The sequence below is a fragment of the Macaca thibetana genome, chromosome 2 (assembly GCF_024542745.1).
Source record: "Macaca thibetana thibetana isolate TM-01 chromosome 2, ASM2454274v1, whole genome shotgun sequence".
NCBI classification, from domain to species: Eukaryota; Metazoa; Chordata; class Mammalia; order Primates; family Cercopithecidae; genus Macaca; species Macaca thibetana.
Window position 1 is genome coordinate 105,238,517 of NC_065579.1, and position 13,818 is coordinate 105,252,334.

At 36.2% G+C, this 13,818-nt stretch overlaps 1 protein-coding gene across 5 annotated transcripts in view; it reads left to right on the forward strand.

The window, feature by feature from the left end:
* The window catches only part of DOCK3 (dedicator of cytokinesis 3), a 688,972-nt gene that overhangs the window by 226,821 nt on the left and 448,333 nt on the right, over positions 1-13,818 (forward strand). For all 5 annotated transcript variants that reach the window (XM_050780657.1, XM_050780653.1, XM_050780654.1 and 2 more), the window contains exon 5: positions 1,235-1,331. In XM_050780657.1, coding sequence (XP_050636614.1) covers positions 1,235-1,331 — 97 coding nt within the window. The remainder of the gene's footprint in view (positions 1-1,234; positions 1,332-13,818) is intronic.

The following is a 13,818-nucleotide window of genomic DNA, read 5'->3' on the forward strand; positions in this document are numbered from 1 at the left end:
CAGGTGTTGTGTGTCTCAGTTCCCCTGGCTAGGAAAAGGGATTCCCTTCCCCCTTGCGCTTCCCAGGTGAGGCAATGCCTCGCCCTGCTTCACCTCTCGCTGGTCGGGCTGCAGCAGCTGACCAGCACCGATTGTCCGGCACTCCCCAGTGAGATGAACCCAGCACCTCAGTTGAAAATGCAGAAATCACCGGTCTTCTGTGTCGCTTGCGCTGGGAGTTGGAGACTGGAGCTGTTCCTATTCGGCCATCTTGCTCCGCCCTCGCAAAGTCACATCTTAATGGCAGCAGACAAGAGAGCATGTGCTCGGGAACTCCTCTTTATAAAAACCATCAGATCTTGTGAGACTCGTTCACTATTATGAGAACAGCTTGGGAAAGACCCGTCCCCATGATTCAATTACCTCTCACCGGGTCTGTGCCACAACACATGGGAATTATGGGAGCTACAAGTCAAGATGAGATTTGGATGGGGACACAGCCAAACCACATCAGTACCTTTTCATTTTCATTTTAGATTTATTACTGTCCATGTCTGTCCTATTCCCTGTCCAGACCAAGAGATTTCTGAAGATAGTAATCCTGTTCATTTTTGTTCACTGATAAATTTTTGACAGTTGGCACAGGGACTGGCATTATAGTGGATGCTGCTTATGAAGTAGTCAGAGAGAATCCAAGCACCTTTCTGTTACTAGGTTCAGAATTCCTCTACCAGACTTAGAATTCCTCTGCTGACATTGTGTTGCAAGAAATACAATACCAATATAATGGAGTATGCATTAAACTTTTCAATGTTTAATTGTGTGGGTTCCTCCCTGCCACAACCCCCCACATTTTTCCAGATCTTTTTTTTTAACCAAGGGTATGAGCAAACTTTCATGCAGAAAAATGTTAAAGGACATAAATAATTTAAAAAAATTAATCTGAGCGAGACTTGGGTAGTATCATGGGTTTTCATTGAAGGAAAAAAGCTTAGAGACTGTTCTTAAAAAAGTGTGTTTTAAGGATAGTATTATAAAAAGTAAAACTGAGAACTTACGCAGTAAAACCCAAATCTCTTTAATTCAGTTCACTTTCACTGTTGCAGTATATCATTATAAAAAGGTCTTTGATAATTAGATATACTTTTTATTTGCATAAATTTAAAATGTGAGTTAAACAAGTAAAAGACAGAAAACAGTTTGCTGAGATTTTTTTCAGAGATAATATGGCTGTCTTTTGTGGCTCTGGTTCTAGGCAGTATGAAACTGTGGTTCCACTTGAAGATTCTATTGTGACTGAGGTTACAGCAACTCTACAAGAATGGGCAAGTTTGTGGAAACAGTTGTATGTGGTAAGTAGTTGATTACTGGTTTATTGGATCATTAAAGTTTAGTGTACCAAGTAAAAGTATTAACCTGTGCTAAGTATGCAGTTTTAGATTTCTGAATATTTGCAGTTTATCAAATGTATATTCTTAGTATTTACTGAAACATAGCAGACTGAGTTTTTTCAACCTGAGGAGCACACATTATTGTTCATATGCCTGTAGTTTCTCTACTCCAGTCGCTGGAATATGTTACATAGCACCAGGGATCTTAGCTGTCTTACTCATTGTTGTGTCCCCAGATGTTTTCATAAAACAGATAATTACAGAACAAATGAACCAACTTGAGAGTTATTTATTTTTATCTTTTGTGAACCTAATGGTGGATATAAAGGCCAATAAATTGTGTTAACAGTTTATAGCAGCTACTAAGCTTCAAGGATATGTCATATCTGACACTTTGCTGGCCCAATAAATTAATAGAAAATGTAATAGAAGCCAGGCATGGTGGCTCACACCTGTAATCCTAGTGCTTTGGGAAGCCGAGGCAGGAGGATTGCTTAAGGCCAGGAGTTTGAAACTACCTTGGGGACCACCATCTCTACACAAAATTAAAAATTTAGTTGGGTATGGTGGTGTGTGCCTGTAGTCCTAGCTACTTGGGAGGCTAAGGAATGAGACCCTGTCTCTTAAAAAAAAAGTAATAGAAACCTAATAAAAAAGTAATAAAGTTCTCAGAAAACTTAGAAAGTGGAGAGTGATAAGATGTAGAAATAATCATAATATCTACACTAAAAATAAGTGACAGGGTTTGAACTCTGGACAATATGGAGTAAACACATTTTATTTTACTTCTACTAATACATCAAAAAGGCCTGGATAAAGCACATAATTCACCTCCTGGAAAACTCAGAAAGTTAGAAAAAAGAGAATGAACTGCCAAGGGATTTGGGGGCTCAGGATCAAATGAATTTTCTTTCTCTCTCTCTCTCCTTTTTTCCCTTTCCTTACCTTCATATATCCTGACCTGGTCTCTGGAGAGGCACAGAACTTGGAAATGCCAGTGGGTAGAAACCAACAAAGGAAAATTAGTGCCAAGGAAAGCCTGTTCTCTGTAGCCAGAGGATAGCCCCAAAAGACAGAAACTTTTTTAGTAATACTTTACTGTTCTCTAAGAGAACACACAATAAAAGCTGTATTTCTCTCCTACCCTAACAGGCATTTCAGCAGTGGCATCCATAACCAGTGCTGTTTTATACATACATCCTCCCCCTCCTACAGTAACAAGAGGATGCCCCTCTCCAGTGGAGACTGTAGAATGAACTGGAAAAATCTGGAAAAATGTGGGGGCGGGTGGCCGGGAGGAACTCAGAAAATTAGACATTCACCCCCTACCCTATAGTAATGAAGTGGTGCCCCACCTCAGCAGAATATGAAGTAAGGAGGAGGTAACTTTCCATGGAGAAACCTGTGGTTGGAACTCTTGACTTCTACTTTCTTTGTTGTGCTTTCCCCAGCTGAGTCTGTGGGCAAGACTCTGACTTCCACCCTCCCTTCCCCACTGCATTGATGAGGCAGACCCTGTGGGATAGTACCCTGTCTTCCATCCTTGCCCTGCTAAAATGAGGCAGTTCTTGTCCCCACCCAAACCCAAACTGAGGAGATAGTGGGGTGAAGTTATATCATCTACATAACACAAATGAGGGAAATTAGAAAAGCACTGCAGAGATTTTTATAACTAGATTTACATTCATCCACAGCTCATAAAGGTGAGAAGGTTGCAGTTTTAAGCAGGTTGACTACTTGCTAAAATAGATGATTTAAATAGGAACCAGAGTGTCATAGTACAATAATGTTCAGGATATGGTGCAGAATTACTTGTCGTATGAAAAATCAGGAAAATCTAAACTCAGCAGATGCTGATACTGAGATGACACAGATGTGGAATGATCGACAAGGACATTTAAACAGCTTTTGTAAAAATGCTTCAACAAGCAATTACAAACACTCTTGAAACAAACAAACATAGACAACCTTAGGAACAAAGTAAAAACTATAAAGAACCAAATGAAAATGATAGAACTGAAATATACAATAACCAAAATTAAAAACATATTATATAAGCTCAATAGCAGCCTATAGAAATTATAGAGAAATGAATTGGTCAGTTTGAAGATAGTTCACTAGAAATTCTCCCATACAAATAATGGAGAGAAAAATAGAAAAAATGAGCTCTGCTTCCAGAGACCTGTGGGACAATAAGATAAGATGTAACACTATAGTCTCAGAATACTAGATAGAGAGGACAGGATGTGGAGTAAAAAAAAAAAAATTTTTTTTCTTTTTTTTAAATGAAATAATGGCTGAAATTTCCCAGTTTGGCAGAAGACATAAGCATCTTAGATTCAGGAAGCTTAGTGAACTCCAAATGGGAAAACCCCAAAGAAATCCATACTCAGACACATCATAGTCCAAATTCTGAAAATTAAAGCCAAACAAGAAATCTTGAAAGTAGCTAGAGGACATTTAACACATTACCTGTGACAACAATTTGAGTAACAGGTTTCTCATCAGAAAGTATGGCAGACAGGAAGTATCCCATCATTTTTCAACTGCTTAAAGAAAAAAAACCCAAAAAAACAAGCAGATTATCCTGAATTGTGTATCCAGCAAAAATATGCTTCAGGAATGAAGGGGTAATCAACCCATATCAGAAGGAAGAAAGTATGAAAATTTGTTGACAGGAGATTGGTTATAAAAGAATGACTATAAAAGGAAGTTGTTCAGAAAGAAAGGAAGTGACAACAGGATACTTGGAACATTAGGAATGAAGAAAGCAATGGAAAGGGTAGATTAATTCTCTCTTCAGTTTTTAAAGTTATGTTTGATAATACAAAGCAAAAATTATAATGTTGATACAATTTTCAGTGTATGTTGAATTAATATTTAAGAAAACTGTTGGCCGGGTGTGGTGGCTCACGCCTGTAATCCCAGCACTTTGGGAGGCCGAGGTGGGTGGATCACTTGAGGTCAGGAGTTGAGACTAGCCTGGCCAATGTGGTGAAACCCTGTCTCTACTAAAAATAGAAAAATTAGCCAGGCATGGCGTTGCATGCTTGTATTCCCAGCTACATGGGAGGCTGAGACAGGAGAATCGCTTGAACCTGGGAGGCGGAGGTTGCAGTAAGCCAAGGTTGTGCCATTGCACTCTACCCTGGGTGATGAGAGCAAAACTACATCTAAAAAAAAAAACCAAAAAACTGTTTTATAAAGTGGAGAGGGAAAAGGACATAAATTATGATAGAGTAATTACATTCTATTTTAAGTATTAAAACATTCGGCCGGGTGTGGTGGCTCACGCCTGTAATCCCAGCACTTTGGGAGGCCAAGGTGGGCAGATCATGAGGTCAGGAGATCGAGACCATCCTAGCTAACACGGTGAAACCCTGTCTCTACTAAAAATACAAAAAAAAATTAGCCAGATGTGGTGGCGTGTGTCTGTAGTCCCAAGCTACTCGTGAGGCTGAGGCAGGAGAATGGTGTGAACCAGGGAGGCAGAGCTTACAGTGAGCTGAGATCGTGCCAGTGCACTCCAGCCTGGGTGACAGAGCGAGACTCTGTCTCGAAAAACAACAACAACAAAAATTAATACTGGTAGACTGAGCAGCTCCATATGTATATTGCAATCTCTAGAGCAATCATTAAGATATTACATAAAGTGATGTAATAAAAAGTATTATAAATCAAAATAGAATACTAAAAATGTTCAAATAACCTACAGAAAAATAAGAATGGGGGTGAAACCCCGTCTCTACTAAAAAAATACAAAAAACTAGCCAGGCGAGGTGGCAGGCGCCTGTAGTCCCAGCTACTTGGGAGGCTGAGGCAGGAGAATGGCATAAACCCAGGAGGCGGAGCTTACAGTGAGCTGAGATCCGGCCACTGCACTCCAGTCTGGGCAACAGAGCGAGACTCTGTCTCAAAAAAAAAAGAAAGAAAAATAAGAAAAGGAACATAGAGGCAGGTAAAATAGAGGGAGCAAACACAAAAGTAAATACTAAAATGGCAGACTTAAATCCTAGTATATGAATAATTACAAGATAGAGTTTAGCAGAATTGTGCAATAAAAAAAACGATATGTTGTTTATATGAGACTCACTTCAAACTCACTTGTCTATATGATGATATAGGGAGGCTTACAGATAGAAAAATATATGCTATGCAAACATGAAAGAAAAACAGGGTAATTATATTAATAACATGTCATTATATTGTGAATAATTTTTTCCTTAAATAAATACTATTAATTGTACTAATATAAGAAAAATTCAATATCAGAGCAAAGAAAACTACCAGGGACAAAGAGACAATACAAAATGATAGAAGGATCAATTCACTGGGAAGACAAAATAATCTTAATCTAACAGAGGTGCAAAATAAATAAAGCAAAACCTGAAAAAACTGAATAGAGAAAAGAGAAAAAAAATCACTGTTGTAGTTGGGGGTTAATGACCCATTCTCTTTGTAATCTGTATAACCACTAGGCAATAGTCATCAGGAATAGGGAAGAACGAAACAGTGCAATCAACCATAGGCTCTAATTGAAATTTATAGAATACTTAATAAAATCAGGATACATATTCTTTTCAGTCAAACATGTTCATTCACCAAGATAGACAATATCTTAGTTCATAGAGCAAATCTCAACAAGTTTGTAGTAATTGAAGTCATACAAAGGATATTCTAACCGTAATGGAAACAAATTAGAAATCAGTAACAAGAAAAAACAAAAAACCAGGAAAACCTTAAAAATTAAACAACCCACTAAATGATCTGTGTCAAAGAGGAAACTGTGAGAGAAATAAAAGATATATCAAAGTGAATTTAAAAGAAAATATATTAAAATCTGTGGGATACTGCAAAAGCATTGTTGAAAGGAAAATGTATGCTTTAAGTCCTAATAATAGGGAAAAAAGAAAGCAAGGTTTCAAATCAGACAATTTCAGCTCCTGCTCTTCTGTAAGAAACTAAAAAAGGACTCCAGCCTGGGCATCACAGCAAGACTCTGTAAAAAAAAAAAAAAAAAAAAAAAAAAAAAGCCAAAGCAAGCAGAATGAAGGAAAAAATGAAGAGCAGAAATTAATGAAATAAATAAAAATACAAAAGCAATAGGGAAAATCAAAGCAAAAACTGATTTATAAAAGATTAATAAAATTGATAAACACCTAGCAAAACTGAAAAAGAAAATGAGGGAAAATACTAATTACCAATATATCAAGAGTAAAGAAAGAGATATCACCACAGACATCACAGACATTAAGCAGGCAAAAAGAAAATACTGTAAAGAACTTTACATACATAATGATAGTTTAAGATGAATAGGTCAAATTCTTGAAAACCATAAATTGTCAAAACTCACCCAAGACAAAATAGATAATCTGAAAATCCTGCAACTGTTAACGTAATTGAATTTATAATTAAAATCCTTCCAAAAAGAACCATCTGGTCAAATAAATGACACTAGTTTTATACAGAGTCTTCTAGAAAATGGATAAGGAGGGAATACTTCCTAATTCATATTATGAGGCTGCTATTACCTTGATACCAAAATTAGACAAAGACAGTACAAAAAGAAAAAAATACGGAGTAGCTCTTATGACTATAGACATAAACATCCTCAATAAGGTATTAACAACTTGATCAATATATAAAAATAATAATATACCACGGCCAGTGGGGTTTATTCTGGTAATGCAAGGATGGTTCAGTATTTGAAAATCATGTAGTATAATCCATTGTATTAACATTCTAAAGAAGAAAAACCACCTGATGACATTAGTTGATTCAGAAAAGTATTTTAGAAAATTCGACACCCATTCATGATAACAATTCTCAGTAAACTAGCAAAGAAGCAAACTTCCTCAGCTTGATAAAGGATATTTATAAAAACCCACAGCAAATGTCATAATGATGAGAGACAGTTTGCATTTGAGAACAAGGCAAGGATGTTACCTCTCAGCACTCCTATCAACACAATATTGGAAGATTTAACCAATGGAGCAAAGCAAGAAAATGAGAGATATAGAGATAGAAAGGAAGAAATAAAACTCTTCCTGTTTGCAGATTATATGGTTGGCTACATGGGAGATCCCAAGGAATCTACAAACAAGAAGACATTAGAGTTTAAAAAGAAACCTCTTAGAATTAATAAGCAAGTTTATGGTTGGAGATATCCAAACACACACACACACACACACACACACACACAATCATATTTCCACAAATAACAATGAATAATTGAAAACTGAAATTTAGAACACAGTACCATTTATTAGTTGCTCAAGAAAAAATGAGGCCAGGCACAGTGTCTCATGCTTCTCAGCACTTTGGGAGACTGAGGCAGGAATACTGTTTGAGCCCAGGAGTTTGAGATCAGCCTGGGCAACATAGCAAGACCCCATTTCTACCAAAAAAAAAAAAAAAAAAAAAAAAAAAAAAAAAAGAAGGAAAAAAAAGAAACACTTGGGCATAAATCCAACAGAACATGTACAAGATCTGTATATTGAAAACTACACAATGCTAATTAAAAGACCTAAGTAATGGAGAGGCAGTATGCTCATGGATTAGACATATTAAAAATATTTGTTCTATCCAGACTATTGATCTGTATATTTAATGTAATTCCTAAAACATTCCTGGCAGGATTTTTTTTAGAATAGACAAACTGATTCTAAAATTTATAGGGAAAGTTGAAATTATTTTTTTAAATTAAAACTAAAATTTTAGGGGAGTGCAAAAGAACTAAAATGGTTAAACAATTTTGAAAAGAATAATAAAGTTGGAAGAATCACTCAGTGTAATTTTAACACTTACTATGCAGTAATCAAGGCAGAGTAGTAGTGGCAGAGGGATAGACACTTAAAGGGACCAAGATAAAGAGCTGAGATGTAGATTCACACAAGTGTGCACAACTGATTTTTGACAAAGGTACAAAAGCAATTAGGTAGAGGAACGATAGTGTTTTCAACAAATGGTGTTGGAATAGTTGGATATTAATAGGCAAAAGGAAAAAAAAAAAGAAACTTGCCTAAGTCTCATCCTTTTTTATAAAAAGTTAACTCAAAATGGATTGTAGGCTCAAATGTAAAATGTAAAACGATAAAACTTTCAGAAGAAAATTTTAGGAGAAAACGTTCATGACCTAGTCTTAAGTGGAGACATGGCACTAAAGGAAATGATCCATAAAGTAAAAAGGCAATACATTGGACTTCATCAAAACCAAAATTTTTGCTCTTGAATGACCCTGTTAAAAGGATGAAAAGGTAAGCCATATACTGGAAGAAAATATTTGAAAATTGTATATCCATCAAAAGATTTGTATCTAGAATATTTATGGAACTCTGTAAATGGAACAGTAATACAACAACTCAATTAGGAATTGGGCAAAATACTTGAATAGGGACAAGGAGGATATGTGGCTAGCCAGTAAGCACATGAAAAGATTTTGCCATATCATTAGCCAATAGAGTAATGCAAATAATTGCTACAATGAGATACTAATATATATCTGTTAGAATGACTGAAATAAAAAGTACTGCTAATACTAAGTCATGTCAAGGATGTGGGTCCAGATCTCATACATTGCTGGTTAGAAGGTAAAATGGCACACCCACTTGGAGAAAAATTTGGACTTTTCTTATAAAGTTAAACATATACTTAACATATGACCCAGCCATCACAGTCCTGTTTTTACCCTAGAGAAGTGAAAGCTTCTGTTCAAATAATAGCTTTTACATGGATGTTTATAAAAGCTTTATTTGTGATAGCATAAACTGGAAACAATCCAAATATCCTTCAGTAGGTGCGTAGAAGAAAAAACTATGGAATACTACTCAGAAACAAAAAGGAGTAATGATTAATACATCCAGCAACTTAGAGTGATTGATCTCAAGGGCATGATGCTACTTAAAAAAATGTAACTTTGGTCAGGCGCAGTGGCTAACTCCTGTCATCCCAGCACTTTGGGAGGCTGAGGCGGGTGGGCCGACAGATCACGAGGTCAGGAGATTGAGACCATCCTGGCTAACATGGTGAAACCCCGTCTCTACTAAAAAAAATACAAAAAGTTAGCCAGGTGTGGTAGCGGGTGCCTGTAGTCCCAGCTACTCAGGAGGCTGAGGCAGGAGAATGGCGTGAATCCGGGAGGCGGAGCTTGCAGTGAGCCAAGATTGCGTCACTGCACTCCAGCCTGGGCGACAGAGCGAGACTCTGTCTCAAAAACAAACAAACAAACAAAAAAAAAAGTCAAAGGGTTGCATACTCTATGATTCCATTTACATAACATTCTCAAAGTGACAGAATTATAGCAATTAAGACAGATTTGTGTTTGCCAAGAGAAGGTTGAGGTCAGGGTGTGACTATTAAGGCTTAATATGAGAGAGTATCTTTATGGTGATGGCACCATTCTGAATTCTGATTATGGTGATAGCTATTTGAATTTACACATGTGGTTTCTTTGTAATGGAGTTGATAATATTGTAACAATGTCAGTTTCTTGGTTTTGACAGTGTACTGTGGTTACATAAGATCTTATCAGTGGATGAAGCTGGGTAAATGGTATATGGAATTCTCTGTATGTTTTTGGCAAGTCCTGGTGAATATCAGAGTTGTACACACCAGAGGTTTAAAAAGGAATGTTTGCCAGATATTCAGTAATTTAGGACAAAAATTGTCAATGTGATTGACATTTTCTTCCTGATATCACATACCATATGAACAAAGTTAAATTTTAAGCTTCATGGAAAGAAATAGCTTATTTGTGACAGAGATGGTCTCAAAAATTTTTGTTAAAACTAAAAACTTTTACTAATAAAAATAATAATGTTTTAGATATTTTTAGTGTGAATTATGCTATTATGCTATTATGAATAGCTATTATGCTATGCCATTATTTATGCATGAGATTTTAATTATGATTGGCAGTGTTAACTAAATTGATTCCAAAAACTGTAACATAAATTTGAAGAATCCTTTTTGGATTTGATGTTAATGCTACAAAGTTAACGTAAGAGGGTCTGAATTTACTTAACTTGGCTATGGTTTTGAAACTGATAACTGCAGAATCAATAACTGATTACTCTAAAGTCAAATAAATTATTCTAAATTGTTCTATTTGAACCAGAAGAGAAAAACCCCATTCCTCTGAGGCAGTTAAAACCATAATCTCTCTATCCAGTAATCTTGTTTTGATGTGAAACAGATTATCTGAGCACCATCATTTGTGGAAAATGTTGACATTATATTATGCATTCCTGTCAGAACAAGATTTGTCATTACAGATTGAACCCCTTGTTCTCCTTGTTCCCTCTTCTCAATACTGCACTTGACTGGTCTTATAAAAAAGATTGTCATATTTTAAATAGTTATTTATGTTTCACATACTATTTTTTAAAAGCCAAAAGCACATTAGAGGTCACAAAAAGAATTTATATTTTTCCCTCTGCCAAGGTAGTAATTAAGGCCAAGTACTAATATAAGCTAGAAAATGAATTTATTGCCCAGAATCATCTTTATTCTTTATTTTTAGAGTTACTCTGGCAATAAGAAAAAGGGAATTTTCTAGCCACTAGGAAATCTTCATCAAAAAACTTTATAGGTGAGGCACGGTGGCTCAGGCCTGTAATTCCAGCACTTTGGGAGGTCTTGGTGAGTGGATCACCTGAGGCCAGATGTTCGAGACCAGCCTGGCCAACGTGGCAAAATCCCGTCTCTACTAAAAGTACAAAAAATTAGCTGGATATAGTGGCAGGAGCCACTGAGGAATAGTGAACTAACTCATTAAATGATTGATTCCCACTATTTTTAATTTACTAGCTTTTTATGTAATATAGTGCGCTTACCTTCACTACTGTCTGTATTGAAATAGAAATTGATTCTCAAATTATTTGTATAAATATATGTTTTAAAATTTACTTTTTCTTCAAAATATGATTTATTTTAATTTTGTAATATATAGCTTTCACACCAGACATAGTCAACTTATAATAGTTTGAAAGCTTTTAGTCCCCAAGAAGACATGGTAACTCTAGAAGAGATAACCTAAGTAGTCAAATTATTTAGAGTGATTATATGCCTTTTCTACTTGACTAGATTTCAGTGTGAAGTAAATTTCCATTTCAGTTGAAAGCGTTTGCAGGAGAAATAATTTATCAGGGTTATTAGATTACTTTTATGTCATCATTGAGGAATTGTATTAATACAATAAGATAGCATCAGTATAGTTGTATGGAAACAAAATGTTAAAATTGGATTCTATCTCACATATTCACAAATCCTATTCTGGGCTTCTGAACTACTCCCATTTTCCAAGCAAGATATGCTAATAAACTGAAGCATGTGTGGTTAGCATTAGGTGAGTTTAATGAAATATATGGAATACCTGCACACGAAAAGCTAGACAACACTACTGAAAGAAATTTTAAAAGACCTGAAATAAATGGAGGAGATATGCTTATGGAGTGGAAGACTCAATATGGTTAAGATGTTAGTTCTCTCCAGTATTGATGTGTAGTGTCAACATAATCCTAGTGAAAATCAAAATTTCCGCAGGTTTTTTTTTTTTTTTTTTGATACGGAGTCTCGCTTTGTCACCCAGGCTGGTGTGCAGTGGTGCTGTCTTGGCTTACTGCAAGCTCCACCTCCCGGGTTCACGCCTTTCTCCTGCCTCAGCCTCCGGAGTAGCTGGGACTACAGGCGCCTGCCACCACGCCCGGCTAATTTTTTGCATTTTTAGTAGAGACAAGGTTTTACCGTGTTAGCCAGGATGGCTTGATCTCCTGACCTCGTGATCTGCCCACCTCGGTCTCCCAAAGTGCTGGGATTATAGGCGTGAGCCACCGTGCCCAGCCTTCGCAGATATTTTTTGTGTGTAGAAATTGATGTTGAAGTTTTAATCTTTTTTTTTTTTTGAGTCAGAGTCTTGCTCTGTCTCCCAGGCTGGAATGCAGTGGCACAATCATAGTTCACTGTAAGCTCCAACTCCTGGACTTAAGATATCCTCCCACTTCAGCCTCTTGAGTAGCTGAGACCACCAAACCCGGCTCGTCTTTTATTTCTTCCTTTCTTTCCCTTTCCCTTTCCCTTTCTCTCTCTCTCTCCTTTTCTTTCTCCTTCTCTTTCTTTCTTTCTTTCTTTCTTTCTTTCTTTCTTTCTTTCTTTCTTTCTTTCTTTCTTTCTTTCTTTCTTTCTTTCTTTCTTTCTTTCTTTCTTTCTTTCTTTCTTCCTTTCTTTCTTTCTTTCTTTCTTTCTTTCTTTTTCTTTCTTTCTTTCTCTTTCTTTCTTTCTTTCTTTCTTTCTTTCTTTTTTCTTTCTTTCTTTCTTTCTTTCTTTCTTTCTTTCTTTCTTTCTTTCTCTCTCTCTTTTTCTTTCTTTCTTTCTTTCTTTCTTTCTTTCTTTCTTTCTTTCTTTCTTTCTTTCTTTCTTTCTTTCTTTCTTTCTTTCTCTCTTTCTCTCTCTCTTTCTCTTTCTTTCTTTGTCTCTCTTTTTCTTTCTTCTTTTTTCTTCTTTTCTTTTCCCTCCCCCTCCTCCTCCCCCTCTTGCCACCCCTCCCCTCCCCTCCCCTCCCTCCCTCCCTCCCTTCCTCCCTCCCTCCTTCCCTCACTATGTTGCCCAGGCTGGTCTCAAAACTACTAGTTTCAAGTTATCTCCCGCCTTGGACTCCCAAGGTGTTGGGATTACAGGCATCAGCCACCACATCCAGCCTGATAAGTTGACTCTAAAATGTATATGGAAAAAGTAAATGACTAGAAAAACCTCAGAAGAACAAAGCTGGAGGTCTTTGTGTGCCTGATTTCAAGAGTATAAAATATAGTAATCAAGACTGTGGTATTAACAAAAGGATGGACATATAGATCAATGAAACAGAATAGAGACAATTCATATATGGCTAATTTTAGGTAAAGGTGAGATGGCGCTTAAATGAGGAAAAGGAAGGCTTTTTAACAAATGAGGATAAATGAATATTCATGTGGAGGAAAAAATGAACCCAGTTCCTTACCTTACACCATGTACTAGAACCAAAGGATTCCTAACCTTAGAATAGGCTAGATTTCTTAGTACTTTAGAAGCACAAACTATAAAAGAAAAAAGCTGACATTTTGGATTCTATAAAAAAAAAAACTTTTGTTCTCTGGAATATACTACAGTGAAAATGGAAACTAATCCCAGAGTGGGAGAAAATATTTATGTTTCATATATCAGGAGTCACATCAAGAGAAAAAAACTCTTGACTCTTACAATTCAATAATAAAACAACCCAACAGAGAAGGACAAATGATTTAAATACACAGTTTATAGAAGAAGAAAAAATAATGACCAATGAAAAGATACTCAACATCATTAGTCATCAGGGAAATACAAATTAAAAATTTCTCCATTTCATTGTTGTTTGACATTAATTCTCGTCTTTATCCATGTTTAGGAGTGAGTTTGGGCTTCAATCCCTTTGCTTTTGTAA